The sequence below is a fragment of the Dendrobates tinctorius genome, unplaced genomic scaffold (genome assembly GCF_039654945.1).
Source record: "Dendrobates tinctorius isolate UK_male_01 unplaced genomic scaffold, ASM3965494v1 ptg000005l, whole genome shotgun sequence".
In the NCBI taxonomy this organism is placed as follows: Eukaryota; Metazoa; Chordata; class Amphibia; order Anura; family Dendrobatidae; genus Dendrobates; species Dendrobates tinctorius.
In genome coordinates, this window is record NW_027361673.1 from 37,384,773 (window position 1) to 37,397,500 (window position 12,728).

The following is a 12,728-nucleotide window of genomic DNA, read 5'->3' on the forward strand; positions in this document are numbered from 1 at the left end:
GCCACTTCTGACATCACCTGCCTGCTGCGAGTACCGCCCTGGTGGTTTATGTATGCCACGGCCGTGGCGTTGTCCGACTGAATGCGGACCGGTTTGCCTACGAGAAGATGCTGCCAACGAATGAGAGCGAGGAAGATTGCCCAGATCTCCAGAAGGTGGATGGGCAGAAGAGTCTCCTGGGGGTTCCAACTCCCTTAGGCCGTTCTCTGATAGTAGACCACCCCCCATCCTAGGAGGCTGGCATCGGTGGTGATGACCTGCCACCGAGGCGGGAGAAAGGATCTTCCGGAGAACTGACGCCGACAACGTCCACCAAGTCAGCGATTGTTTGACTCTGAGCGGAAGAAGAATGGGGCGATCCAGAGAAAACGAGGTCTTGTCCCAGACTGACAGGAGGAACAGTTGGAGAGGGCGAGAGTGGAATTGTGCAAATGGCACTGCTTCCATAGAGGTTATCATCTTCCCCAGGACTCTCATGCAGGACCGAAGGGACATGATCCTCGAGCGCCGAAGGGACTGGATCCCCTTGCGAAGGGTTGAAAACTTGTCCCTCGGTAGGAACACTCGGGCTTGATTCGTATCGATCTCCATGCCCAAAAAGGTCAGACGCTGGGTAGGGCGCAGAGTGGACTTGTCCTTGTTGACTATCCATCCCAGGCGTCTGAGGGCATCCAAGGTTATGTGAAGACTGTGAAGACAGCCTTGGCGGGACGACGAGCCCTTGATCAGGAGATCGTCCAGGTAAGGGATGATAAGAATCCCTCTGGATTGAAGGATGGCCATGACTGTTGCCATCACCTTCGTGAAGACACGAGGGGCGGAGGCTAGGCCGAAGGGAAGGGCCGCGAACTGATAATGATTGTTCTGAACCGCAAAGCGGAGGTATCGCTGATGCCGCAGAGAAATAGGGATGTGGAGGTAGGCATCCTGTATGTCCACCGAGCAGAGAAACTCTCCGGGCTCCATAGAGGCTATTACCGAACGCAGAGACTCCATCTTGTAGTGGCGGATCTTCACGTGGCGATTGAGCAGCTTGAGGTCCAAAATTGGGCGAAGAGAGCCGTCCTTTTTCGGGACTACAAAGAGATTCGAGTAGAACCCTAAAAAACGCTCGTTTGTAGGAACGGGAACGATGACCCCGGCGGAAAGGAGAGAGGAGACGGCCTGAAGGAACCCTGGAACCTGAGATCGCTGTTTTGGGGTTCGAGACAGACAGAAACGACTGTTTGGGAGGGAAGAAAACTCGAATTTGTATCTGGAAGTGATGTTTTCCCTGACCCAAGCGTCGTCGACAACGGATAGCCACGCGTCCTTGAAAAAGGAAAGTCTGCCTCCCACCCTGGAAAGCTTTCCAGGTGGGGGTGACCCGTCACTTAGATGAAAACCTTCCGGATCGAGAGCCTGAGGACCTGGAAGGCTGACCCCTGGATCTCCAGCGAGGGGCCGGCTTATACGATGGCTTTCTGCGGTCACTGGAAGCAGTGTTCCGATCCTGCTGGGATGAACCGTCTGTGGGAGAGAAGGGGTGAAAGGACCTAAAAGGCCGAGAAACCTTCTTGTTAAATAACCTCTTAGGGCGGGACTGGGGAAGGGAAGTGCTCTTTCCACCAGTGGCATCCGAGATTATCTGATCCAGCTTGGCGCCAAAGAGCCTAGTGCCGTGAAATGCCAGGTTGGTGAGCGACTTCTTTGAGGTGGTATCCGCATTCCAAGACTTCAACCAAAGAATGCGGCGTACGGCCACAATGTTGCTGTTAGCTCTAGCTACGCACCCTGCCGCGTCCGAGGAGGCGGCCAGAAGGTACTTGCCTGCGTGATTAATTTGGTCTGCTAAATCTGCCAGCTCGTCCTGAGGAGCTGCCGCTGAAATGCCCCTGCGCAGAATTTTCGCCCAAGCCGAAATGGCTTTCGCCACCCAAGCGGATGCGAAGATAGGGCAGAGGGATGCACCGGATGCCTCAAAGATAGACTTAGCCAACGACTCTATTTGCCTGTCTGATGGGTCCTTAAGAGAAGCTCCGTCCGGAAGGGAAAGAACCGTCTTAGAGGAAATCCGAGAAACTGGTGGATCTACCTCAGGAGCTTTGGTCCATTTCGTGACTAGATCCGCATCGAAGGGATAAAGTACATCTAAGTACTTGCGGCCTGAGAAACGTTTCTCAGGATGTTGCCAGTGATTGGCTAAGGAAGTGTCGAAATCCTTATTAGAAAAGGTTCGAGATGGAGGCCTCACCTTCTTAAGGGAAACAGAGCATTCCTGAGGGGGGGCCTTATCCTCCTTTATCTTGAGTGTTTGGTATATAGCCGATATGAGACTACCATCTCCCGAGTTCTAGCTATGTCGTCCGCCTCTGAGTCTGATCCAGATTGTGAGTCCTCGTCTGACCCAGGATCGTCTGCCGATGAGGGAGACGAGGAGCGTAGCCTGAGAGAACCGGAGGGACCCTGCGAACCGGAAGAAGAGCCAGACAGGACCCGCTCCCTAGTGCCCCTACCTGGTCTGTCCGTCTGAGGGCCACGGTCCGGTGCTGTCGACTCACTATGCGAGGCGGTCGGTGCACAGGTGACTGCAGATAACTGAGGTAACCGCTCTAAGACCTGGACCAGCGATTGAGACACCTTTGTCAGCTCAGAAACTGACTGAGACATCGCCACGGCCCACTCAGGGGGTGGGGTGGTCTCCGTCCGGGGTTCGGAGTGCTCCTGAGGGGCAGACATGGTGGAAGGGCTGCAGGACGGGCAGAGGGGAGACGACTGACCCGAAGCCCACTTCTTTTACAGCGCGCGCAGGCGTAGTGAGTAGCGGTGGGTCTGGAGCAGAAGACCCTTGCAGGGTTGGGCATAAGTCTCAGTGGTAGAAAACACTACCTGAGGAAAAACTGCGGGGGTGAAGCCAAGTTAGGCGTCAGGGATAGTCAGCGTCTAGCCTACCGAGGTTCAGAAGAAACTAGCGATGTGTCCCCCAGGCAAGGTCCGGAGAGAAGGAGGAAGGAGCTCGGCAATTCAGGAAGGAACGCTGGTGGTGGGCGGAGCTAAGCCACCACAACGCGCGATTGGCTGAGACCCCAGTGGGGAGGGGTGCGGTTAAAGAGACTGACAGGGCCGAAATGAAAGCAGCCCTGAGATAGGCTGTAGAAGCGCGCGAAGAAAGCGCGTGCAGGGAGAGGGAGGACCGCTTTTGAAAGTGAAAGCGCTCCCTCAGCTTTCACTAGCGACGGCGCTCCCGGGCTCCCTGCGGGCTGAATACTGAGAACCGGGAGCGGAAATCATTAAAAAAACACAACTAAAACCTGAAAACAAAAGAATTAAATGCGGATCTGGGGAGATCCCGGTCCGCCTCCTACAGACACTAAGCACAAACTGAGGTGCTTGGTGCCTGTCGGTGGGTGTATACTGCCGGGGAGAAGCTAAGTTTCTTGTTTTGCATAGTGTCAGCCTCCTAGCAGCAGCAGCATACACCCATGGTCATCTGTGTCCCCCAATAAGGCGATAAAGAAAAGATTCAGACTACCTTAGTCTGGCCTCCACATCTGTAGTTCGTGGCCAGACTAAGGCATTGGGAACTTCCCCAGCCGGCACCCTAAGCAAATTTTCCAATTACGAGGCCCCCAGGACGTCTTAACTGTGTGAACATTGTACTGCTCTGAATTGTTTCTGCTAAACCCTGCTCCCTATATCGAGCACATGTCCTGCTGACTTATCGACGAGCTATCATCTTGCTTATTTCGGACTGTATTAGGGAAAGAATGTTCACCGTAAGGATACATGAGGAAATCTATTTCTGGAGTGATCATGTCATGTTTGTATGTCATACGTTTTTATGGTGTATGATCCCATCACTTACTTGAGTACATTCTGTACAAGTATTCCTGCTACAACTCCCATCGTGGTGGGGAGACTGGCAGCACAAACGCCTTCTCGTTTCAAAGTCTTTTCGTCAATGTTGGCAGCAACCACTAGAGGTGGAGCACACTGCAGAAGAGGAACCAGATATGAAATTCAATACAAAATGTTTCCACCTTCTACAAAGATGCAGCTTTCATCAATCAATATTATTCACTCCTGACTATAAATGAGGCAAGTAGCAAAAGTTCTAAATTTTCTGCAATAAACCAATGACACAAAAACTATTTAAAAAGCACAACACAACTAATATAACAAGTGATTTCTCGAAATTCAACACAAAATGCCAATTTTTTTCATTGCTGCCATCTCCGAATTAGACAACCCCTCCATGACAAGTGTCTTTAGTACTTAGTAGAGCACCCGTTGGCTGCTATGATCTGCTACAAACCTGATGCATAGCCAGCCAGACACCAGAGTATGTAAGCGCTTCTGAGGAATCTTAGGTCATGCATCATGGGCTACAGCCTCCAGTTTATGAATATTCTTAAGTTTGGATGCTGCAACCTTCTTTGAAGATTCTCCATGGAATTAAAGTCAGGCTACCATAAAGGCCATTCCAGAACATTTCAGGATTTCTACTGAATCAAACTCTTTATGGTCTTTGAGATTTAGGATCATTGTCTAGTTGGAACGTCCAATGACACCCAAGCTTCAGCTTCCTCTCAGAAGGTCTGATGTTCTCTCTTAGGATTTCCTGATACTTAATTGAAGTCATCTTGCCCTACGCATGTTATAAGCTTCCAATACCAGAGGAAGCAAAGTAGCCCCAGAGAATCATTGAGCCATAGTCATGCTTCATTGTAGGTATGGTGTTCTTTTCAGGGTATACTTATTTCTTCCTCCGCCAGACATTCCACTGCTCTTACTGCCTATTTTGTGTCTACAGAACAGAATCCCTAAATTGAAGAACACTTTTCTTGTGATTTGGGTCAGTAGAGGTATATGCCTTTGAGAAAGTCATTGTTTAGTACGCGCCTTAGGCCAAGATCACACTTGCGAGAAACTCTCACCTCAATATCTGGTACTGCCACCGGCACTCGGGACTGGAGTGTGTGGCTGCATAGAAATACATGCATTGAGGTGCGAGACTCATGCAAGTTTCTCGCAAGTGTGATCCCGGCATTACTGTGCAAACTGAAAACTCAGGGCCTGCTGCTACGAAATCTGATTAATGCTTGTCATTAATCAGAATGCAGCCAGTGAGAAGGCTGTCTTTTTGCGATGTCCAGGTTATGTAGCCAGTGTTCCCTTATAGCTTTATAACTTGAGAACCATGCTTTTGAACGGATTCTCTAGGAACATGCAATGCCTTTATTTCTTATTGTATACTTTTCCTTGTTTGTGCAAGGCAATAATCTCTTCTATTAACGTTTTGTACCACTCTCTTGATAACCCAAAAATCTTGATTCCTCAGAAACGCTGCCAGAAGTTGGTGTCTGGCTACGAGTCATGTCAGTAGCAGGTAATAACAGCAAGAGGTGTACTACCAAGTACTAAAGATGCCAATAATGAAGCAGGTGAATAATTCTAAGAATGAAATAGCCATTAAAAGTAGTATTTTGTGCTGAATTTGGAGAAACCATTTGTTATAATACACAATTGGGAAGCTAAAGAATCTATCAGGTTCCCTTTCTGCCAACAATACCTGAATGCTCTACTGAAAGAGAAACCATAAGGGGAGCCACCCAGCACTTTCTGTGCCCAAGTTTTTTTTTTTGTTTTTAACAAACGCTTTTCTCTGAAATGTTGCAGAATTTCATAATAAAGCGTGATTGGGACAATGTTGGAATGCGCAGATAGGGCAGCATGAATTTGTGGACAGTTTCATTTAAGCCATAGAAATAAAGTAAGCAGCTTGTTAAAATAGGCATACGTGCATAAACAGATTACAAGACTTAAATGTTGGAATTAAATACCGCAAAGCAGGCCGTTTCTCCGGGTTTAATAAGCTGAATATGTCCCGATACCGCATTCTCACTGACTCCAGACTCCATCCAGATCTGACCAAGTTCATTACAGGCCTATCAAATATATATAGATTTAGGAGAGAAAAAAAAAGAAAAACAAAAACATTGTATGTAGGCACATCATTATAGTGGTACTAGGAATGAAGGTTATACTAGGTATGGTAGATTCAGCAATTGGAGTACATCTAGTTTATATGCTGGATGATTATAGATCTACAATCAGATTGCACAGGGCTTGGTGGTAGTCTGTAACCAGAGGTCTGCATAGGAACTTTAGCTTATGTTCACAAAGAGTTCTGTGAAGCGCACAGAACCATGGGCGTGGAATGCAGTGAATATTCATTTCTCTTTAGCAGTGGGCACAGAAGTTAGCCGCAGCCGCTGGCTCCTGCCTCTGTGACACTGCTGCTCCGCCGAAACTGATCCTCCCACCTCCCCACAACAGCCAGAGCAGATACATCCGGACTATAAGATGCACCCCCCCCCCTATTTTCCTCCACATTTTGGGAGGAAAAACGTGCATCTAATAGTCCGAAAAATACGGTATCTCTCTATATGAACATAATCTTGGACTCAAAATATTTGGATATTTTAAACAAGACTATTTGTAAGTTTTCTTAATTTTTTTATTGGTAGATGCACTAGAGCAACAATAATAAAATGTGGCTGCAAAAGTATAGATTGGCTCTATGTGAAAGCGACTTTCTTAGATCAGAGATAATCTAAACCTCTAACAGCAGTGATTGGAGCTAATGTAAAAATTATAAATTCTACTCACAGTGTTAATTGCCATACGTGCTTCAAAGTTGTCAACACAGCTAAGTACAAGGTCCACTGGTTCTCCTTCTTTTAATCCACCTTTGCTAAAATTAGAAGAAAAAAAAAGTAAAAAAATAAATTAAATATTTGTTTGAGTGATGTGGTGGTGAAGCTCCAACACTGCGGCTACATTTCAAGTCTGTAAGACTGAAGGAAACGGCTCAGCGCGGTACTTGGCCATCTGTTTAAATGTATTTGATCAGAACAATTTACCTTATTCTGTCCATGAAGTGTTGAAAATTGTCTATTGTGGTGATGTTATAGTTATGGACTTCAAACTGAACGTCAGGATTTATACTCCTGCAAAAAAAGAAAAGATGCATATATCAGGAAATTACTGTGTGCACAGAGCCCTTCTTTCCTTCTCCAGTTTGCCAACTTTCTAAAGGCTCAGAATGAAAATCAGAGGTAATAAAAGTTAAAGCCTCATAATTCGCGATGGGCGAACCCGTGGACATCTGGGTCCGTCAGGATCGTGAGAAAGTTCTCATGCAGCGAGCGGGGCCATAAGTGAGGTGACCGGGGTTCATCAGCTATAAACTCCAGAGACCTTTCTCATGTCACTGCTACACACTGCAGGAGCGTTCTCACTGATGTAACCAGTATCCAAATTATCTGGATTGTCGTGGGATATGGACATTAATAGATTATCGTAGGGCAGGTGAGGAATATGGTGTTTTATTATTGTCTTTTACAGGTGATATGGACATCAATGGATTAGGGCTTTTAAAAGAGGAGTATAACTTGGCTTTTTTATTTATATTTCACATAAACGTGTGTCTTTATTTCAATTTAAGGACTTTATTCTGGCTGGGATTTTTTTTTACAATCTAACTATGGGACTAGTAATGTGGGCATCTTATAGATGCCTCTCCATTACTAACCCTCGGGCTTGATGTCATCGGCTGTAAAACAGCTGACATCAACCCCAAGTGTATTACTCCACTGCACCAGGGCAAGCGGGAAGAGCCGGGCAGCAGCAAATTATTTTTAGGCTGTGGAGGGCAAATATCCTTCCCAGTCTGAGAATACCAGCCGCCAGCTGTCTGCTTTAGCTTGATTGGTTATCAAATATAGGTGGGACCAGATTCCGTTTCTTTAAATGATGTATTTAAATAATTTGAAAAAACGGTTTGGGACCCTCTATTCTTGATAACCAACCGTTATAAAGCTGACAGCTGAGGGTTGAATACTGAATACTCCCATCAGCCTTGCCTGCTCTCGCTGCCATCAGCGACAGCAGGCATATGCTGATGAGAGTAGTAATCTCAACAGCAGGCGTATGCTGATGAAAGTAGTACTCTCATCAGCTGATACCTGTCACCACCGGTCACAGCTGCTGGCTCTCATGTTGTCATCTGACAACGTGGGAGCCGCAGCGCTCTGATGGGCGGTTACAAACTTGCCGCTGGTGTTTCTCGCACTGTCACACAGATGACAGCCTGTGAAACACCTGATATTTGGGATGCCGAACCAAAACAGTAACACGAACTTCCTGGAGAAGTTCATGTTCGGGGTCTGTGCACAGACACTAGGTGTTCGGTACAGACCCCGACCTTTAGGCTGAGTTCACACGTCGCGTTTTTTCGAGTTTCCGTGGCGGTTTTAACCGCGCGATTTTGCCGCGAAAAATAAGCATCCCATGCATTCCTATGGGATTCCGCAATGCTGCGGTCTTTACCGCGGCGGAATCGCTTTGCGGTAAAAATCGCAGCATGCTCATTAATTTGCGGAATCGCGGCGATCCCGCACCCATAGAAATGCATTGTTCCGCTTACTTCCTGCATGTGGCTATGCACACCATGCGGAAAGTAAGCATAACAATTGCGGTTGGTACCCACGGTCCGGAGGAGAAGAGACTGTCCTCCAGGCTTTGGGTAACATATCCCTGTAAAAAATAGAATTTAAAAATAAAAAATGTTGTTATTCTCACCCTCCGGCATCCCGCGCTGCTTTCCCGCTTCTCTTCAGGCTCCCGTTCCCAGTAATCCTTTGCGAAAATGCCCGCGATGACGTCCGTTCTCGCGGGATCGCGAAGTCTCGCGGTCATCGCGAATTACCGCGAGACATCGCGATCCCGCGAGAACGGACGTCATCGCGGGCATTTTCGCAAAGGATTACTGGGAACGGATGCGCGGGACGTCGGAAGGTAAGAATAACACCATTTTTTATATTCTATCTTTTACTACTGATGCCGCATAGGCAGTCTCAGTAGTAAAAAGTTGGTCACACTTGTCAAACACTATGTATGACGAGTGTGACCAACCTGTCAATCAGTTCTCCAAGCGATGCTACAGATCGCTTGGAAAACGCTAGCATTCTGCAAGCCAATTACGCTTGCAAAATGCTAGTTTTTCCGCGGGAAAATCGCAGGAATTTAAAATGCGATTTTCCTGCGGACTGGAATTCCGGAATTCTCGCGGTAATTTCCGCGAGAGTTCCGGTACGTGTGCACTTAGCCTTACTGTTCGGGTTCGCCCATCACTACTCATAACATACATTTCCTCATGGTGATCGAGAGAGCCCTGTTAACGCACCCATAATAGCATCAGGAGTGGGGCTGCCACAGCAGCCAGGATCCTGCCAAAATGGCCAGGCTCAGAGATTAAGCAGATCAGAGTGAGGGGGTAAATGTGGGGTACATAAATTTGGTATTGCCATAATTGTACTGACCCAAAGACTAAAGATTTTATTTCAGTTTCATAGACCTCACTAAGAATATGTGATAAGAAAACTAAATAGCATTGCTACGCTCTCTTTCCTCTTAAATAAAAATAAAGATAAAGGCTATTCAAATTGTACATAACCAAAATTGTGCTTTTGAAAAACCACAACTGGTCACACAATAATACAAGCCCTAATACAGCTACAATGATGGGAAAAAAAAGGTTATGGCTTCTGGAACGTGTGCATGAAAGCATGGAATAAAAATGATAGGCCAAATGGCTGGGTCCAAAAGAGGTTACATTAAAACCATGAAGTCAAAGAATAGAAAACTCTTATTCAAGAATTTTTCTATGGGCCTAAAAACTAACAGGCTGCTATTTTCTAACTACCTACCTGTTCTAGCCAGCGCCAACACAGAGCAGCAACGACAGCTCCTGCCGGCGAATAATCTCAGAAAAAGCTCACCTACCTCAGTGTGTGCTCAGCTGCCTCCACTTTGCTAAGCCCAGCTTGATGTGGCTGGAAGAAGAGTCTGTTCATATTCGCCAGCTCCACCTTATCATAATCAAACAGCAGCAGCTAGAGAGAAACAAGAAAGGTATGTAATCACCCAAATGTATAAAGCGCTAAGCCGTGAATTATTCCCATGTAACAATGATGCCATATCAACCGAATATCCAGCACTTAATGATGGATGGGTCCTGATGTTTGGAGCGTCCACTGATCCCGATTTTATGCTTAGAAAGAGCCTTTCTTCTCAGGATTAGTGGGGGGGCCCAGAGGTAAGACCCCACCAGTCAGAGAATCCTACTGATGCATCACCACTTTATGAGATGGTATACCCTTTCCACAACGGAAAACAGAATTCGGCCAGCATGACACCTCTTGAAATTATCTCTTGTATAAAGGCCCCTTATACATTGTGTTGCCTTTCCTTGAACTTTTCTAAGAAATAGAGATGAGCATTAAACTGCTCCTGTCTGACAGGAGGCCATGTACTGCTTTATATCAAGGTCCGATTACAGTTTTGTCCATTGCTTTATTTTAAGGGTTTTTTTTTAATCTATTTTACATTGTGGTATTCGTTGCCAATTTTTGTGTCAAATTGTTAAAGAGAACCTGTCACCAGGTTTGGCCGCCACCTTTCAGGGCTGATAGACAGCATTCTATAATGCTGTATTTCAGCCCCCAACCCGACCTATACGAGTAGAAAAACAACCTTTACTATACTCACCCACTGAGCGGTCCGGTCCGATGGGTGTCGCTGGTCCTGATCCAGCGCCTCCCATCTTCATGCGATGCTTGGTTCGCGTGGATGACACATCCCTGCATCATCCATAGAAGTCTACCTGCATCGCGCTCTTGCGCAGGCGTACTTCTCTGCCCTATTGAGTGCAGAGGAAAGTACTGCAGTGCGCAGGCGCTGGGCCTCTCTGACCTTTTTTGGCACCTGCGCTCTGCAGTACTTTGCTCTGCCCTCAACAGGGTAGAGAAGTATGCCTGCGCAGGAGCGTGGCACAGAGTCCACACAAAGCAAGCAGGAGGGCGGCACTGCATGAAGATGGGAGGCACCGCACCAGGACCTGCGACACCCTTCGGACCGGACCGTTCTGCAGGTGAGTATAATAAAAGTCATTTTACTATTCTTATAGGTTGGGTTGGGGGGGTTTATCTACAGCATTAGAGAATGTTGTATATCAGCCCTGAAAGGCAGTGGCCGTAAATTATATCGGCCAAACCTGGTTACAGGTCCGGTTTAAATATGGTGCATGACACACTTAAACACGATACTATTTGTCTTTTACCTTTTTTTGCAGCTTTTTAGAGCAAGATCCTTTAAAACGTCACATGATCGTCTTACAATTGCACAAAGATTTTGCACCATTCCTGTAGAAGCTGTGGATCACCATTCCGCATTAGGCTCTAATCTACAAATTCATCAAGACAGTTCTGTATTTTTTTTTTTTGTTATTACAATGGTGGTGTCAAAATTCTCTGACTCCCTTACTAGCGGTCCAAAAAACAAAATGCTATTATGATAAAAGTCATTTTAACCAGATCCAAAACATGACAAGTTTAAAAATAAATTGTTAGATCTGCATTACCGAACAACGTTATCATTAAAATTGGTGAAAATCTGCATTACCTTACCAATTCCACATCTCGTTAGCATTTCTGCAGTGACACTGCCGACACCACCGACACCTACTACAGCCACGGTAAATGTACGGATTTTCTAAGGCAAAAAAATAAAAAAATAAGTTTCGTATTATGACTTTATCCAAGCTTTATACTTCAAAAGGTTGTCCGAACCAAATGGGTCTGACACCAGGCACCCCCACCGATCAGGTGGTATCAGATCCGGTAGTGATCGGCTGTAAACAGTGTACAAAGAGGAGCAGCGCAGCTCTAGTCACTGGGTAATGGCTGCTGCCGAGTGCTGCAGAACAACTGCTATTCCCTTGAGGAGTGAGGTGCAGCACCCAGCAGCGGCTTCTACACATTGCATAGATCTACGCTGTTCTATCGGGGCCAAAAGCTGATTGGTGGGGGATTGGTGCGAAACACCGGACCAATCTGATACTGAAGGCCTAGTGTAAGGATAGGTCACCAACATTAAATGTAAGGATAACCTCTAATAGGAAAATGGAGAAAAGTATATGGATTTATTGTCTGAGCCCATGAAGAAGTAAAAGGAGAAGAAATAAATATTATGAAAAAGAAATTAAACACAGGAAATCAAAACTGCTACCCAAATAGGACAAGACATGGATGTGTGATCAGACATGTTGGTGGGCCCGGGGGTCAGCTCACCGAGGGTCCGTCACTGCAGTACTGACAGTTACATACTCACCTGTGCCGCTCTGTTTGATGATGTAGTTCTGCCCTTTTATTTAAGTAGATCGAGATGCAGTACCCGACACAGCAGCATAGATAAAGATGGCGCTGTGTTGGGAGCTGCAGTGAGGGGCCTGGGCACAGCTGATGACCATTACTGATCATTGGCTCTCAGAAGTTACTAGGTTTTTGCTACATCATCTGAGAGAAGCATGACATAGGGGTAAAGACTCTGATTCCAGCGACTTACTGGGCTGCTTGTGGTAGTTTTGATAAAATGACTTTCTGCTGCAGATATCTGAATGCTGAGCTCTGTTCAAGCTTGCCCACAGAATTGGTTGGCAGCTTTCTGTGTAAACTGTGCATAGGCAGAAAGGTGGCATTCATTGGCAGGGGCAGAGTTAAACAGAACTCATGAATATTAATAACTACATGGCAGCAGGTTAACTAGTCCTCTAGTGATAATCTATTGCTGATTAAACTGAGACTGTATCAAAACTACAGCAAGCGGCTCAGTAAGTGACACATCAC

At 46.4% G+C, this 12,728-nt stretch overlaps 1 protein-coding gene across 2 annotated transcripts in view; it reads right to left on the bottom strand.

Annotated features, from left to right (window-relative positions):
• UBA5 (ubiquitin like modifier activating enzyme 5) overlaps positions 1-12,728 on the bottom strand; it is a 54,171-nt gene that overhangs the window by 40,765 nt on the left and 678 nt on the right. The window contains exons 2-7 of one of the 2 annotated variants that reach the window (XM_073569600.1): positions 11,506-11,595; positions 9,829-9,938; positions 6,906-6,992; positions 6,652-6,736; positions 5,823-5,927; positions 3,845-3,972 (exon numbers count right to left, since the gene is read on the bottom strand). In XM_073569600.1, the coding sequence (XP_073425701.1) occupies positions 3,845-3,972; positions 5,823-5,927; positions 6,652-6,736; positions 6,906-6,992; positions 9,829-9,938; positions 11,506-11,595 (605 nt within the window). The remainder of the gene's footprint in view (positions 1-3,844; positions 3,973-5,822; positions 5,928-6,651; positions 6,737-6,905; positions 6,993-9,828; positions 9,939-11,505; positions 11,596-12,728) is intronic. The other variant, XM_073569610.1, reaches the window with a different exon arrangement.